This window comes from Lepidochelys kempii, chromosome 6 (genome assembly GCF_965140265.1).
Source record: "Lepidochelys kempii isolate rLepKem1 chromosome 6, rLepKem1.hap2, whole genome shotgun sequence".
In the NCBI taxonomy this organism is placed as follows: domain Eukaryota; kingdom Metazoa; phylum Chordata; order Testudines; family Cheloniidae; genus Lepidochelys; species Lepidochelys kempii.
The window spans coordinates 90,290,647-90,307,688 of NC_133261.1; the positions used below are offsets into that span (position 1 = coordinate 90,290,647).

At 45.1% G+C, this 17,042-nt stretch overlaps 1 protein-coding gene across 5 annotated transcripts in view; it reads left to right on the plus strand.

Annotated features, from left to right (window-relative positions):
• COQ6 (coenzyme Q6, monooxygenase) overlaps positions 1-17,042 on the plus strand; it is a 35,862-nt gene that overhangs the window by 15,268 nt on the left and 3,552 nt on the right. For 2 of the 5 annotated variants that reach the window (XM_073349126.1, XM_073349127.1), the window contains exons 2-8: positions 5,186-5,320; positions 10,163-10,221; positions 14,673-14,796; positions 15,288-15,418; positions 15,810-15,917; positions 16,019-16,081; positions 16,467-16,574. In XM_073349126.1, coding sequence (XP_073205227.1) covers positions 5,186-5,320; positions 10,163-10,221; positions 14,673-14,796; positions 15,288-15,418; positions 15,810-15,917; positions 16,019-16,081; positions 16,467-16,574 — 728 coding nt within the window. Of the gene's footprint in view, positions 1-55; positions 279-5,185; positions 5,321-10,162; positions 10,268-14,672; positions 14,797-15,287; positions 15,419-15,809; positions 15,918-16,018; positions 16,082-16,466; positions 16,575-17,042 lie in introns of those variants that run through there. The other 3 variants (XM_073349125.1, XM_073349128.1, XM_073349129.1) reach the window with 3 other exon arrangements.

Sequence of the window (17,042 nt, forward strand, 5' to 3'; positions counted from 1 at the left end):
CCTCGGCTGTTGGCACACGCGTTGTCATGGCGCTTGTTTTGTCACTTCCGTTTTGGGCGGGTATTATGGTGCTGGATCCGTCACTTCCGCAGTGATGGCGGTGTGGGTGTCCGCGGGTGGATGTGGTCTCTTGTCGCCGCTTAGAGGAGGGCTCCGGGCCGGGCGGGCCGCGGTCTTGGCGTGGAGGGTCCCGGTGCGGGCCGCAGGCACCGGGCCGGTGTATGATGTGGTGGTGTCGGGCGGGGGGATGGTCGGGAGCGCTATGGCCGCGGCGCTGGGTAAGGCCTTGTCGTGCTCACCTGGGCTTCGGGCGGGTCGGTCCATCCTCTTTGCTGTGGGGTTAGAGCGTGTCCCGATGAGTGGCCCTGTCGGGCCCCGGTTCTGAGAGGCCGTGAATGTGATCGGAAAAGCCTCCGAGTCCAGCAATGGTTCCCCCTCCTCCGCCCGAGGGGAGGTGCTTGGGGCAGAGGGAGGACCCTGGCTAGACTCCATCAAGACCTGGGGCTCGGCAGTGGTTTGTGGTGCCCGGGCTGAGACTCGTCCACACTCCGCTGGTAGCGTTGAAACGGTACAACGCTCCGCTCCACCTCTCAAAGCGGGTGTATGGCTATCTCTGGATACAGATGCTTATTGGGGTGTAACTTGTGTAAAGGGAGAAGGGAAGTAACCTATATGAGGAGTATAAGTGTATCTATTATAAGGATTGTGCTGATTTACTGATGGGGGCGGGGGGAATCACACCCATAACTCTATACTGTGTGTAGACCAGGCCTAAAATGGAGTTGCCCCTAATTTAGTTAGGGCAGTCATTACACTTCCTATGGAAAAAGCTTTCATTGAGAAGTGGCAATTTATTGTGGGTAAGAAAAGGAGAATCTCTGTTTGAAACTATACAGTAGTAGCCTACACGTTTTTACTTAATTCTTTTTCATTAATTTAAAAAAAGTCCAATATTTTAAGCCAATTCATTCCCTTAATTTTTGCTCTTAAATAAGTGGGTACTTTCCAGCTGGTAGCTGGCTGTTTCCACTGGTCCTGTTTATCTTCCTTTTTTTTGTTGGGGGGTGGGAAGAGATAATTGTGCTATTGTTAATATTTGGAAGTAGGGCAAGTTGAAGTATACTGGTAAATCTGGCCCTTAATTTGAAATCTACTTATAGGTTCAAAGGGCTATGTGAGACTGGCCCTATGTGAAGGGGGGGCAGGGAGAGCCTAGTCCCTATGTCCAAAATATCTCTTAAAGGCACCCTTTACATCCCTGCCTCTTCCGAGTGGTACTTCAGGGTGCAGTGGAGCTGTGGCAGCTGTGCTGCAGGGAGGCTTTCAAGTGCTGATCCCCAAAGCTCATATGCAGCCATGGAACTTTTAAAAAGCAGTAACAGTTGGGCAAAGTAACCTACCAGTAAGAACTATTCTTGATAAGTGTCCACTCTCCTTCATACTACTGAGTCATTACAGGCACTAGAACTGTTGCATGCAAATTCGCTGTAGAGGAAGAGTAGTGATTGGACAAGTTTATTTTTAATGTCAGTGACCCCATTTATGGATTTCCTGAGCCTAATTGTAGCCTATATAACCATAACAATTAAATACAGTAATAATTAATATCTTAGCTTAATTGCCACCTTATTTTTTCAAGTATAGCCTGTGCAAAAGATTTCAAATAATTTTAACTATGTGAAAAGTTTGAAGTGCGTGGGTTATTCCATCATTAAGATCTTTTGGGACAAAGAAAAGATGCTCACGGATGCTAAATTTCTTAAAGAATTTGGTTCTTAATTAATTTTAAATCAGAAACTAACAGATTTACTTGTAAACTTTCAGAAAATTTGTTCTGTGCTCAACAAAGTAAGTGCTGTAAGTCTGGGGAGGATATGCTGTAGTTTTTCATACAAAACAGGTTGAATCCTTGCTTTAATTGCAAAACGAATCTTAAACCTTAACTATGGAGTTGTGAACAGTGCCTCCATAGTATTAAATCGGTACTTACCTAGTTAGCAAAAAGAAAAGGAGGACTTGTGGCACCTTAGAGACTAACCAATTTATTAGAGCATAAGCTTTCGTGAGCTACAGCTCACTTCTTCAGATGCATATCGTGGAAACTGCAGCAGGCTTTATATATACACAGAGAATATGAAACAATATCTATTCCCACCCCACTGTCCTGCTGGTAATAGCTTATCTAAAGTGATTTCCAGCACAAATCCAGGTTTTCTCACCCTCCACCCCCCCACACAAATTCACTCTCCTGCTGGTGATAGCCCATCCAAAGTGATAACTCTTTACACAATGTGCATGACAATTAAGCTGGGCTATTTCCTGCATAAATCCAGGTTCTCACATCCCCCCCACCCCCACACACACACAAACTCACTCTCCTGCTAGTAATAGCTCATCCAAACTGACCACTCTTCAAGTTAAAATCCAAGTTAAACCAGAACATCTGGGGGGGGGGGTAGGAAAAAACAAGAGGAAACAGGCTACCTTGCATAATGACTTAGCCACTCCAAGTCTCTATTTAAGCCTAAATTAATAGTATCCAATTTGCAAATGAATTCCAATTCAGCAGTTTCTCGCTGGAGTCTGGATTTGAAGTTTTTTTGTTTTAAGATAGCGACCTTCATGTCTGTGATCGCGTGACCAGAGAGATTGAAGTGTTCTCCGACTGGTTTATGAATGTTATAATTCTTGACATCTGATTTGTGTCCATTTATTCTTTTACGTAGAGACTGTCCAGTTTGACCAATGTACATGGCAGAGGGGCATTGCTGGCACATGATGGCATATATCACATTGGTGGATGTGCAGGTGAACGAGCCTCTGATAGTGTGGCTGATGTTATTAGGCCCTGTGATGGTGTCCCCTGAATAGATATGTGGGCACAGTTGGCAACGGGCTTTGTTGCAAGGATAAGTTCCTGGGTTAGTGGTTCTGTTGTGTGGTATGTGGTTGTTGGTGAGTATTTGCTTCAGGTTGCGGGGCTGTCCGTAGGCAAGGACTGGCCTGTCTCCCAAGATTTGTGAGAGTGTTGGGTCATCCTTTAGGATAGGTTGTAGATCCTTAATAATGCGTTGGAGGGGTTTTAGTTGGGGGCTGAAGGTGACGGCTAGTGGCGTTCTGTTATTTTCTTTGTTAGGCCTGTCCTGTAGTAGGTAACTTCTGGGAACTCTTCTGGCTCTATCAATCTGTTTCTGATGGACTACAAGCCGTCAAGAACACTATCCCCGATAATGTCACGGCTAACCTGGTGGCTGAACTTTGTGACTTTGTCCTTACCCATAACTACTTCACATTTGGGGACAATGTATACCTTCAGATCAGCGGCACTGCTATGGGTACCCGCATGGCCCCACAGTATGCCAACATTTTTATGGCTGATTTAGAACAACGCTTCCTCAGCTCTCGTCCCCTAAAGCCCCTACTCTACTTGCGCTATATTGATGACATCTTCATCATCTGGACCCATGGAAAAGAAGCCCTTGAGGAATTCCACCATGATTTCAACAATTTCCATCCCACCACCAACCTCAGCCTGGTCCAGTCCACACAAGAGATCCACTTCCTGGACACTACAGTGCTAATAAACAATGGTCACATAAACACCACCCTATACCGGAAACCTACTGACCGCTATTCCTACCTGCATGCCTCCAGCTTTCACCCTGACCACACCACACGATCCATCGTCTACAGCCAAGCTCTGCGATACAACCGCATTTGCTCCAACCCCTCAGACAGAGACAAACACCTACAAGATCTCTGTCAAGCTTTCTTACAACTACAATACCCACCTGCAGAAGTAAAGAAACAGATTGATAGAGCCAGAAGAGTTCCCAGAAGTTACCTACTACAGGACAGGCCTAACAAAGAAAATAACAGAACGCCACTAGCCGTCACCTTCAGCCCCCAACTAAAACCCCTCCAACGCATTATTAAGGATCTACAACCTATCCTAAAGGATGACCCAACACTCTCACAAATCTTGGGAGACAGGCCAGTCCTTGCCTACAGACAGCCCCGCAACCTGAAGCAAATACTCACCAACAACCACATACCACACAACAGAACCACTAACCCAGGAACTTATCCTTGCAACAAAGCCCGTTGCCAACTGTGCCCACATATCTATTCAGGGGACACCATCACAGGGCCTAATAACATCAGCCACACTATCAGAGGCTCGTTCACCTGCACATCCACCAATGTGATATATGCCATCATGTGCCAGCAATGCCCCTCTGCCATGTACATTGGTCAAACTGGACAGTCTCTACGTAAAAGAATAAATGGACACAAATCAGATGTCAAGAATTATAACATTCATAAACCAGTCGGAGAACACTTCAATCTCTCTGGTCACGCGATCACAGACATGAAGGTCGCTATCTTAAAACAAAAAAACTTCAAATCCAGACTCCAGCGAGAAACTGCTGAATTGGAATTCATTTGCAAATTGGATACTATTAATTTAGGCTTAAATAGAGACTTGGAGTGGCTAAGTCATTATGCAAGGTAGCCTGTTTCCTCTTGTTTTTTCCTACCCCCCCTCCCCCCAGATGTTCTGGTTTAACTTGGATTTTAACTTGAAGAGTGGTCAGTTTGGATGAGCTATTACCAGCAGGAGAGTGAGTTTGTGTGTGTGTGGGGGGTGGGGGGGATGTGAGAACCTGGATTTATGCAGGAAATAGCCCAGCTTAATTGTCATGCACATTGTGTAAAGAGTTATCACTTTGGATGGGCTATCACCAGCAGGAGAGTGAATTTGTGTGGGGGGGTGGAGGGTGAGAAAACCTGGATTTGTGCTGGAAATCACTTTAGATAAGCTATTACCAGCAGGACAGTGGGGTGGGAATAGATATTGTTTCATATTCTCTGTGTATATATAAAGCCTGCTGCAGTTTCCACGATATGCATCTGAAGAAGTGAGCTGTAGGTCACGAAAGCTTATGCTCTAATAAATTGGTTAGTCTCTAAGGTGCCACAAGTCCTCCTTTTCTTTTTGCGAATACAGACTAACACGGCTGTTACTCTGAAACTTACCTAGTTAGAAATGTGTTGTGTATGCTTTTCCCTGTAGGGAATTTTATTTGTGTATCTCATTGCAAAATGCATGGGAGTTCTTGATATATAAATAAAGAAATGAATTTTTATTAAAAGTATCTTAATAAATGTTTGCCTATTTCAGGACATGATGTCCACTTCCGTGAGAAGAAAATCCTATTACTGGAAGCTGGCCCTAGGAAAGTGTCTGACCATTTGCCTGAGAGTTACAGTAACAGGGTCAGTTCCATCTCCCCTGGTTCAGCCACCCTTCTGAGCAGTGAGTACAGTTCTTCTTGTTCTTTCTGTGTAACACTTTAATCTGAAACTGGAACTGGCTTTATTTTGTGAGGCCCTTGAGAATTCTTCAGATTGGGACTGTTGTTCTTAAACTGACTTGGCTGATTCCTACTCTCCATTTCTTACTGCTGTGCATTCTGAATTGAGGTGTCTAAATCAGGCTTTTCTAGGTTAGGGGCATGACTTCTTGTTCTGGAATTCTTGTTCATTTTGTATAGATTTCTGTGAGATTTCAGTGCTAGTGAAAGATCTTCAAGTGACAGCCCTAGAGTATTCTTTCCACAGAACAGATACAGCTTGGTTTGTGTGAAGAAAGCTTCTTTCACTGTTCCTTAGTCTATGTACTGCACCCCTGCCTTGGAGGAATTGGTTCTGCAGCATAGTTCAGTCTCTTCGGCCCATTCAGTCTTTGACTTCTCTGCTGAGAAGCCAACAAGAGGGACAGTTAGTGTTGAGGGTGGTGGTGGTGGATTTTGAGGTGTGAAGGCTTCTCCACCCCTGGGTAACTGGTCTGAGGTTTGCAGCCACAAAAAACTAATTTCACAGTGTGGTTCTGAAATAGTCTTGTATCTGCTTTCTGGTACACAGCATGGAGTTGGCTCCTCCAAACCTTTTATTCCCTTTCTTCTTGCTTTTCACAGCATGAATATTTAGGTAGGTGGGAAGATTTTAGGCTGGTTCATGCACCCTAACCCTGCTAGCTTGAAGCCATACTTATTTGTAAACTAAGTAGGGTTAGGTGTGGTTAGGACGTGGATGTGTGAACTCCAAGAGCAACCTAGGTACTCCAGAAAGTGGTGTTGGTAATTTGCTCTGAGTTGCTACTGAACTAATTCTCCAGCCTGAAGCAGGGGCTCAGTGCTGCTGGAGTTACAATTATGAGAGACAACTGAGATTCTCACCATTTATCCTATGGCATCTGGGCCAAGAGCAGGGATATCTCTGGGTCCTGTCCAAATTCCAACTCTGGTAATTCTGTTCTCACTCTTGCCCTCTTTTCTACTACCTCTGACATTTTCATAGAATCATAGAATATCAGGGTTGGAAGGGACCTCAGAGGTCGTCTAGTCCAACCCCCTGCTCAAAGCAGGACCAATCCCCAATTTTTGCCCTGATCCCTAAATGGCCCCCTCAAGGATTGAACTCACAACCTTGGGTTTAGCAGGCCAGTGCTCAATCCACTGAGCTATCCCTCCCCCCACAATGGTGCCTTTCATCACAAAGGATCCCAAATAAGTCTGGTCAAAAAATTGTAAGTATTTTCTGTGAACATTTTTGAATGAAACAAAAACTTCTTTTTGCAGTTTTTTATGGACTTTTTTTTTCCAATTAAAAAAAAAAACCCAATCAACCAAGCAAAAAACTTTGGTTCCTCCCTTTCTTCCACTAGGAAAAGGAGGGACTAAAAATAACAAAACCCAAAAATGTATAGTATTAAAATGAGGCAATGTTTTTCAGTTTGTTTTGATCAAAAATTTTGAACTGTTGGACAATTTTCCAGAAAGCCATTTTTCTTAACCCCTCCCCCCCACCACACACACGTTGACAGAGAAGAATTCAACTAGCTCTAATCCCAAAACATTTAACAAACAGAAATCACTTCACCCATCCCTGAAACAGCCATCTTTGAAGTAGAAGGATGGACCTATTCAGCATTTGCAGAGCAACAGTACACAATGGATTAGGTTTAGAACTGAGAAGAATATGGTATCCAATTGAAACAAAAATCCCTCCTTCTGAGTACAGCACCGTTCACTTTTTGACTTCACAATAGTTGGTTGAGGAATTTCTGACTCTTGCTGTCCTTCAGTTATGGGGTCTGTAGCAGATAATTTCTGCAAATCTTCCGTTATTTGTCATTTCTCTTATCTAGGCTTGGCAAGATGGTCAGTTGACTGGTTAAATATTGTCTGTTAACCTCCTATTATTTGACCAGGGTCAAATATTCCAGCAAGAGTGTCCTGATGAAGGTGGTGGCCTACCTTCTTGACTACATCATGGTCCTAGTCTTTCATTTTTTAGAACTTAGTTTCATTATGTTTCACATTTTTCTGAGTTAAAATAACTCAGTTAAGTAACTTGATTGTTGTAATTAGGTATAATCTATCTAAGGCTAAGCCTATTGGAAACTTTTTGTTACTGTTTTAATAAATTAGTGGTTTTTTTAAAATATTTGACCATTTTTGACTTTGATCAATTGACCAGTCAAATATTGTCAGTTATTTTTGGACTGGTCAAGTGCCCAACCCTATTCATATCTTTACACAAAATATTTCACCATTGCCTCCTTAGTTATCAGATTGCATATTACAACTTTTGGGAACTTGTGAGATGCAGTGGTATCCGTACCATTGATCTTCCTCCCATCTCTGATTCAGAGAATCATCCCATCAGCTCATAATCATTTAATTTCTAGTTCACTTTCTATTTGTTTATAGAGACAGTTACGATGTCAATGCTCCTGTGCTTAATTTCATAGTATCTGTAATTTCACTTTCTGTAGCAGTACTCTCTCTCATGTCCTATTTGAACAGGGAATTTTTGAATGAAGTGAAAGTTCTCTTCCCCAGCCACTCCTGAATCTTTACCCTGAATGGTTTGTGTCCACTCTCACTTGGGGGATTCTCCTTGATGTTCCACTGTCCTTGTTACATCATCATTCTCTGCATTGAATGTAGAACTTCTCAGCCCTCTGATTCTATTCTCTAGAATGGCTTCTGAATTTTATTTCCTCCTCTGTATAGATGAACCATCCCCTTTCCTCTCCAGATCATTTATACATTAAACACAAGTCGTGCATTGAAACGAGTTAGGTTCAACATACGGGCTGATGAAGGTGGGATAACTCAGTTTGGGCAGGTGTGAAGTGGCACCGAGAGTATGGACAAAATGACCTTCTCCAGCTCTCATGTAATGCTTATATTATCAATCATTTGCTGAACACTGTTAACATGCTCAGCACTATGACATAAAAAGGGTGACTGCACCAAGGAGCTTAAGATCTGAAGTACAACATGCAGATGAGCACTACCCTAGATGACCAGAGTTTGGGAAATCCAGTTTGAGTGGTGTGAAAGGTTATTTTTTTCTGCTTCCTTTTGATGGTGGCCATTTCACAGAATCACCATGTTCTGTGGAAGTATTTGGCTGAGGGGAGGCTGGCTGATGCGTGGGGTGGGGTGGGGGGAGGAAAGCATGGAGGAAGCGGCAGAAAGAGTTTGAAAATGGTACAGAGGGGTAGATTAGGAGAGAGGCTTTGGAGAAGCATGGGCAACTGGAGGAAATGGGGGCTGAGATGTAAACAATGGGAGAGTCATGCAGAGTTTTGAAACCATGTGTGGAAGGCAAGAGAAAAGCAAGCAGGTGTTCATATGATCAGGGTTGCGTGGGAAAACTAGATTACATCAGGAGTTGCAGATACCAAAGTGAGAGATGACCAAGGCCTGGACAAGGATTTTAGGAAAAGAAAATGATATTTTAAAGTAGTTGTGAAGGAAAAACTGACAGGACTTGGTGCTGGCTTGGGTGGGTGGCAGGAGGAAGAGTCTAATGCAGGGGTGGGCAAACTTTGTGGCCCTCGGGCCAAAATCTGGGAATAGAAATTGTATAGCGGGCCATGAATGCTCACAAAATTGGGGTTGGGGTGCGGGAGAGGGTGTGGGCTCTGGTTGGGTGTGCGGGCTCCGGGGTAGGGCCAGAAATGAGGCATTCAGGGTGTGGGAGGAGGCTCTGGGGCGGGGTAGTGCAGTGCGGAGGTGTGGTGAGGGCTCTGGCTGGGGGGATGGGGATGAGGAGTTTGGGGTGCATGAGGGTGCTCCGCGCTGGGATCGAGGGGTTCGGAGTGCGGGAAGGGGATCAGGGCTGGGGCAGAGGGTTGGGGCGTGGGGAGAGGCTCAGGGGTACTGGCTTTGGGTGGCACTTACCTCAAGCGGCTCCTGGAAGCAGCGGCATGTCCCTTCTCAGGCTCCTCACAGAGGCGCGGCTCTGTGCGTTGCTCCGTCCGCAGGTACTGCCCCTGCAGCTCCTATTTGCTGCGGTTCCCAGCCAATGGGAGCTGCAGTGGTGGTGCTTGGGGTGGGAGCAGTGTGCAGAGTGGAGCCCCCTGGCTGCCTCTACACACAGGAGCCGGAAGGGGGCCATGTTGCTGCTTCCGGGAGCTATGTGAAGTGGCCCCCAACCCTGCGCTGTGGCTGGAGTGCCAGAGCGGGGCAAGCCCCAGACTCCACTCCCCAGTGGGAGCTCGAAGGCTGGCTTAAAACAGCTGGCAGGACGGATCCAGCTCACGGGCCATAATTTGCCCACCCCTTGTCTAATGTGACGCTGAAGTTGCAAGCCTCATTAACAGGAAGGATGGTATAGTCTTCAGGGATAGAGAAGGGGAACTCACAGGCTGCTGAGAGAATCTGATGTGTGGCTACAGGCAGATCTGAACCCTTCATCCTAATGATGAAAAAAGTGTTTTAATCAACTGTCCTTGAGCCTTTCCCTCCCTCCTGTACCCCCAACTCAGAGCCTAAGTATATGTAGTGAGAGTTGACTGTTTGCTACATTGAATTCCTGAAGTCAGGTCTTCACTGACCCCAGACAGGTGGCTCTTTCCTCCTGTCTTGCATCAGTATCAAGTGTGGTGTGAGAGCCTTATAAGAACCTAGACAGACCCAGCTCTGTATGCAGGTGGAGAAAGCAGAGCCTATGGATAGGCTGGAAGAGTGTTACTCAGTAGGGATCGAGGGGAGGGAGAGAGGAAAGTGAATCTGAGTCTCAGTTTGGTCTCATTGTGACTGGTTTCTCTTCATGTTGTGGGTCCTTCTCTCTCTTTTAGGTTTTGGTGCCTGGGATCATGTTTGCAGCCTGCGATTCAAACCCTTCCAGCGGATGCAGGTGCCTGACTCACTGCTATGAATGCAGTCTGTCTGTTTCTGCTAATGTAACTAGAATTCTCAGAAATATTTACCTCTAATGGCCCAAGATTTGTTTCCTCTTTGGAGAGGAACAGGATACACTGACTAAGCTTGTTGTATTCTTGGTGTGTCAGTCTTCCTAGAATCAGAGGGGTAGCCATGTTAGTCTGTATTCACAAAAACAACAAGGAGTCTGGTGGCATCTTAAAGACTAACAGATTTATTTGGGCATAAGCTTTTGTGGGTAAAAAAAACCAACCATTTCTTCAGATGCATGGAGTGAAAATTACAGATACAGGCATAAATATAGTGGCACATGAAGAGAAGGGAGTTACCTTACAAGTGGAGAACCAGTGCTGACAAGGCCACTTCAGTCAGGGTGGATGTGGTCCACTCCCAATAATTGAGGAGGAGGTGTCAATACCAAGAGAGGGAAAATTGCTTTGTAATGAGCCAGTTGCTCCCAGTCCCTATTCAAGCCCAAATTAATGCCTGATATCAGACATCAGGAATGGTAACATACAAAAGCCAGTAGGAGAACACTTCAGTCTCCCTGGACATTCAGTAACAGATTTAACATTAGACATCCTTCAACAAAAACTTCAAACACAGACTTCAAAGAGAAACTGCAGAGCTACAATTCAATTGCAAACTTAACACCATTAATTTGGGCTTGAATAGGGAGTGGGAGTCTTCCTAGGACAGGGGTTCTCAAACTGGGGGTTGGGACCCCTCAGGGGGTCCCAAGGTTATTACATGGGGGGTCGTGAGCTGCCAGCCTCCACCCCAAACCCTGCTTTTCCTACAGCATTTATTATGGTGTTAAAAAAGTGTTTTTAATTTATAAGGGGGGGTTGCACTTGGAAGCTTGCTATGTGAAAGGGGTCCCCAGTATAAAAGTTTGAGAATCACTATCCTAGGATTCAGAGGAACAGCCGTGTTAGTCTGTATTCGCAAAAAGAAAAGGAGTACTTGTGGCACCTTAGAGACTAACCAATTTATTTGAGCATGAGCTTTCGTGAGCTACAGCTCACTTCATCAGATGTTTACCGTGGAAACTGCAGCAGACTTTATATACACACAGAAATCATGAAACAATACCTCCTCCCACCCCACTGTCCTGCTGGTAATAGCTTATCTAAAGTGATCAACAGGTGGGCCATTTCCAGCACAAATCCAGGTTTTCTCACCCTCCACCCCCCCACACAAATTCACTCTCCTGCTGGTGCTAGCCCATCCAAAGTGACAACTCTTTACATAATCAAGTCGGGCTATTTCCTGCATAGATCAAGGTTTTCTCACATCCCCCCCACCCCCATACACACACAAACTCACTCTCCTGCTGGTAATAGCTCATCTAAACTGACCATTCTCCAGGTTTAAATCCAAGTTAAACCAGAACATCTGGGGGGGGGGGGGGGTAGGAAAAAACAAGAGGAAACAGGCTACCTTGCATAATGACTTAGCCACTCCCAGTCTCTATTTAAGCCTAAATTAATAGTATCCAATTTGCAAATGAATTCCAATTCAGCAGTTTCTCGCTGGAGTCTGGATTTGAAGTTTTTTTGTTTTAAGATAGCGACCTTCATGTCTGTGATTGCGTGACCAGAGAGATTGAAGTGTTCTCCGACTGGTTTATGAATGTTATAATTCTTGACATCTGATTTGTGTCCATTTATTCTTTTACGTAGAGACTGTCCAGTTTGACCAATGTACATGGCAGAGGGGCATTGCTGGCACATGATGGCATAGATCACATTGGTGGATGTGCAGGTGAACGAGCCTCTGATAGTGTGGCTGATGTTATTAGGCCCTGTGATGGTGTCCCCTGAATAGATATGTGGGCACAATTGGCAACGGGCTTTGTTGCAAGGATAAGTTCCTGGGTTAGTGGTTCTGTTGTGTGGTATGTGGTTGTTGGTGAGTATTTGCTTCAGGTTGCGGGGCTGTCTGTAGGCAAGGACTGGCCTGTCTCCCAAGACTTGTGAGAGTGTTGGGTCATCCTTTAGGATAGGTTGTAGATCCTTAATAATGCGTTGGAGGGGTTTTAGTTGGGGGCTGAAGGTGACGGCTAGTGGCGTTCTGTTATTTTCTTTGTTAGGCCTGTCCTGTAGCAGGTAACTTCTGGGAACTCTTCTGGCTCTATCAATCTGTTTCTTTACTTCTGCAGGTGGGTATTGTAGTTGTAAGAAAGCTTGACAGAGATCTTGTAGGTGTTTGTCTCTGTCTGAGGGGTTGGAGCAAATGCGGTTGTATCGCAGAGCTTGGCTGTAGACGATGGATCGTGTGGTGTGGTCAGGGTGAAAGCTGGAGGCATGCAGGTAGGAATAGCGGTCAGTAGGTTTACGGTATAGGGTGGTGTTTATGTGGCCATTGTTTATTAGCACTGTAGTGTCCAGGAAGTGGATCTCTTGTGTGGACTGGACCAGGCTGAGGTTAGTGGTGGGATGGAAATTGTTGAAATCATGGTGGAATTCCTCAAGGGCTTCTTTTCCATGGGTCCAGATGATGAAGATGTCATCAATATAGCGCAAGTAGAGTAGGGGCTTTAGGGGACGAGAGCTGAGGAAGCGTTGTTCTAAATCAGCCATAAAAATGTTGGCATACTGTGGGGCCATGCGGGTACCCATAGCAGTGCCGCTGATCTGAAGGTATACATTGTCCCCAAATGTGAAATAGTTATGGGTAAGGACAAAGTCACAAAGTTCAGCCACCAGGTTAGCCGTGACATTATCGGGGATAGTGTTCTTGACGGCTTGTAGTCCATCTTTGTGTGGAATGTTGGTGTAGAGGGCTTCTACATCCATAGTAGCCAGGATGGTGTTATCAGGAAGATCACCGATGGATTGAAGTTTCCTCAGGAAGTCAGTGGTGTCTCGAAGGTAGCTGGGAGTGCTGGTAGCGTAGGGCCTGAGGAGGGAGTCTACATAGCCAGACAATCCTGCTGTCAGGGTGCCAATGCCTGAGATGATGGGGCGCCCAGGATTTCCAGGTTTATGGATCTTGGGTAGTAGATAGAATATCCCAGGTCGGGGTTCCAGGGGTGTGTCTGTGCGGATTTGATCTTGTGCTTTTTCAGGAAGTTTCTTGAGCAAATGCTGTAGTTGCTTTTGGTAACTCTCAGTGGGATCATAGGGTAATGGCTTGTAGAAACTCGTGTTGGAGAGCTGCCGAGCAGCCTCTTGTTCATATTCCGACCTATTCATGATGACAACAGCACCTCCTTTGTCAGCCTTTTTGATTATGATGTCAGAGTTGTTTCTGAGGCTGTGGATGGCATTGCGTTCCGCATGGCTGAGGTTATGGGGCAAGTGATGCTGCTTTTCCACAATTTCAGCCCGTGCACGTCGGCGGAAGCACTCTATGTAGAAGTCCAGTCTGCTGTTTCGACCTTCAGGAGGAGTCCATCTAGAATCCCTCTTTCTGTAGTGTTGGCAGGGAGACCTCTGTGGATTAGTATGTTGTTCAGAGGTATTTTGGAAATATTCCTTGAGACGGAGACGTCGAAAATAGGATTCTAGGTCACCACAGAACTGTATCATGTTCGTGGGGGTGGAGGGGCAGACTTCAATCTCTCTGGTCACGCAATCACAGACATGAAGGTCGCTATCTTAAAACAAAAAAACTTCAAATCCAGACTCCAGCGAGAAACTGCTGAATTGGAATTCATTTGCAAATTGGATACTATTAATTTAGGCTTAAATAGAGACTGGGAGTGGCTAAGTCATTATGCAAGGTAGCCTGTTTCCTCTTGTTTTTTCCTACCCCCCCCCCCCCCCAGATGTTCTGGTTTAACTTGGATTTAAACCTGGAGAATGGTCAGTTTAGATGAGCTATTACCAGCAGGAGAGTGAGTTTGTGTGTGTATGGGGGTGGGGGGGATGTGAGAAAACCTTGATCTATGCAGGAAATAGCCCGACTTGATTATGTAAAGAGTTGTCACTTTGGATGGGCTAGCACCAGCAGGAGAGTGAATTTGTGTGGGGGGGTGGAGGGTGAGAAAACCTGGATTTGTGCTGGAAATGGCCCACCTGTTGATCACTTTAGATAAGCTATTACCAGCAGGACAGTGGGGTGGGAGGAGGTATTGTTTCATGATTTCTGTGTGTATATAAAGTCTGCTGCAGTTTCCACGGTAAACATCTGATGAAGTGAGCTGTAGCTCACGAAAGCTCATGCTCAAATAAATTGGTTAGTCTCTAAGGTGCCACAAGTACTACTATCCTAGGAGACTTTCTCACCTTTCTGTGTCCTCCCTCAAACTCCTGATATTAGCAGCTGGAGGGATGATTCCTGGTGGAAGCTCTAGAGATTGCCTATCACCTTTCCCTGTTAAAGGAGAGTTGTGGGCAGTTCCTGATGGAGCTGCACAATGCATGCTGAGTCTATGCTGTGTGATAATATTTTCTGTCTCTCTCTTTCCCCTAATAGGTATGGGATGCCTGTTCAGAAGCCATGATAATCTTTGATAAAAACAACTTAGAAGACATGGGTTATGTAGTGGAGAACAATGTCATTATGTCTGCTCTAACCAAACAGTTAGATGCAGTGTCAGGTAGGCGATAATTGCTTTCATTTTTTATTCACAGTGTGGGAGCTCTCAGTGAGTTGCATTCAGCAGGGAGCTCTGGAACAGGGGAAGAGAGAGGGAGGAAATCCATTCAGCAGATAACTCGGAGGTTTATGGAGAAGTCAGTCCCTCTGGGTTAGGAAGAGGTACTTGTTCTTGGTGGAACTTTATCTAAGCCTTCTATCTTGTGTCCTTTTCTAGACTTCACGCATGCACTCACTGTGGTATCTTATGTTTTGTTGTGAAGCGTCTTTAACTTTCAACTCATCTATTTGGGAGGTGATCAGACTCTGCAGTGATGGGGGCAATACAAGTGCCTAGATTGCTTCATTGTGCCCTAAGGGTAGGTGTCAGTGGGGTCAGCTCTGAGAGTCATTGTGTTGCCTAGCTGTGTCTTGCCTTTTGCTCTCTTTTTGTAACTTTCCTTTTCTCATGTCTGTATCATGCTGTGACCCTGCTATGTTGTGTTCCATCAGATCAGGTGGAGGTTCTCTACAGGAGCAGAGCAGTTGGGTATACCTGGCCCCTTTCCTGTCATCTCTCTGACAAAAGCCCTTGGGTCAAAATTGACTTAGCTGATGGACGCAGCGTAGAGACCAAACTGCTGGTAACTAAACTTCCGTTTTCTGTGTATCAGACACCGTCTCTTGCCAAGTTCTTTCCACTGGATTCTGATTTTGTGTGTGGTGCTGCTCCATCAGTGGGGAGGGTTTGAGTGAGGGGAGCTGCTGACTGTGTCAGAGATACTAAGGGGTAATGTCAGTAGCCTTCTTTGTGGCTAGCTGAAGAGGACTGTGCTAAATTAGAGTAGGGCTGAAGAGGCTGCCTCTTTGTTGCAGTATTCTCATTTATTTAAAAGAAACCACATATCCAAGTGCAAATGGGAGGCCTTTGCTACTTTGTTGAGTTAGCTACTCACTGCAGATAACAAGGGCTGGAATGCTGATTTTTTTTCTAAAGCCGTTGATGAGGTTTCCTTGTTTCTCATCCCCTTACAGATTGGTGCAGATGGTCAGAACTCCATGGTCCGGAAAGCGGCTGGAATTCAGAACATCCACTATCAATATGATCAGTCAGCTGTGGTTGCTACTCTGCTCTTGTCTGAGGTGAGATCCTGCAAGTTCCTGAGCTGCAGTGTCTGCGCAGGTTCAGTAGGTGATGCAAGATCAGCAGTTCTCATCAGTCCTCATGTTTCTTCATGTTATAGGCCACAGACAACAATGTCGCATGGCAGAGATTCCTCCCTTCAGGGCCAATTGCTCTTCTCCCGGTAAGAGACACTGACTTTTGACTCACCCATCTTTAACTTTTTGGTCCGTTTATTTCTAATCACCTTTCCTTTACCTTTCCGTGCCTAGTTACATTGCCTCTGTCTTGCCTCTAGACTTTTCCTTCTTTCTATGACTCTTGATCTCTCTGTCTGTAGTTTTCCCCCCCTCTAATTCTTATTTATTTTTCCTATTTCCTGCCTGTTAGCTTTTATGGGTTTGGAGCCCCTTGCACATATTGTTTCTGGGATTGGTGGAGTGAAGGCCCTGGTCCGAATTAGCATGTGGGTGGGGCCTGGGCCCTTCCCTGGATTGGAATGTTGGGGAGCCTTGCACAGATTATTTTTCTGTCTCTTGATACTGACTCTTATGGTTCTTTTGGATCAGCTCTCTGACACTGCCAGCTCTTTGGTTTGGTCCACATCTCATGAACATGCATCACAGCTTCTTAGTATGGATGAGGAAAGCTTTGTGGACACCATCAACTCTGCCTTTGTGAGTATCATCATTTCATGAGGATGCAGAGCTGATTTTCTTGCTGTGATAAAATAGATTTCTGTAAATTAAAGAAAGGTGGCCATTTTGGTCCCTGTTTATTCCATCCTATTATACAAAAAGTACTCAGTGAAATTAAGATGGCAACTTTAAAATGAGTAAAGGGTAATATTTATTAATGGAACATATTAATAAGGTTCAAAAAACATTAGATGCCTGTCTAAATAAGAATAGCTTCTGCAGTGACCGTAGCTAGAATAAAATAAGGACTGTCAATCCTCCTCCTTCGGTGTAATTACCAGGATTTTAGGGTGGGAAGAAATGTCCCTCTGATGGGATACCACTGCAGGTAAGTGCATTATGGAAGACTTACATCTTCCTGTGATGAATCTGGAATTGGCCACTGTTGTTCTGACATGTATGGACCTAACATAATTAATGTATTATGGAAGTTGCAGTAAGTTGACT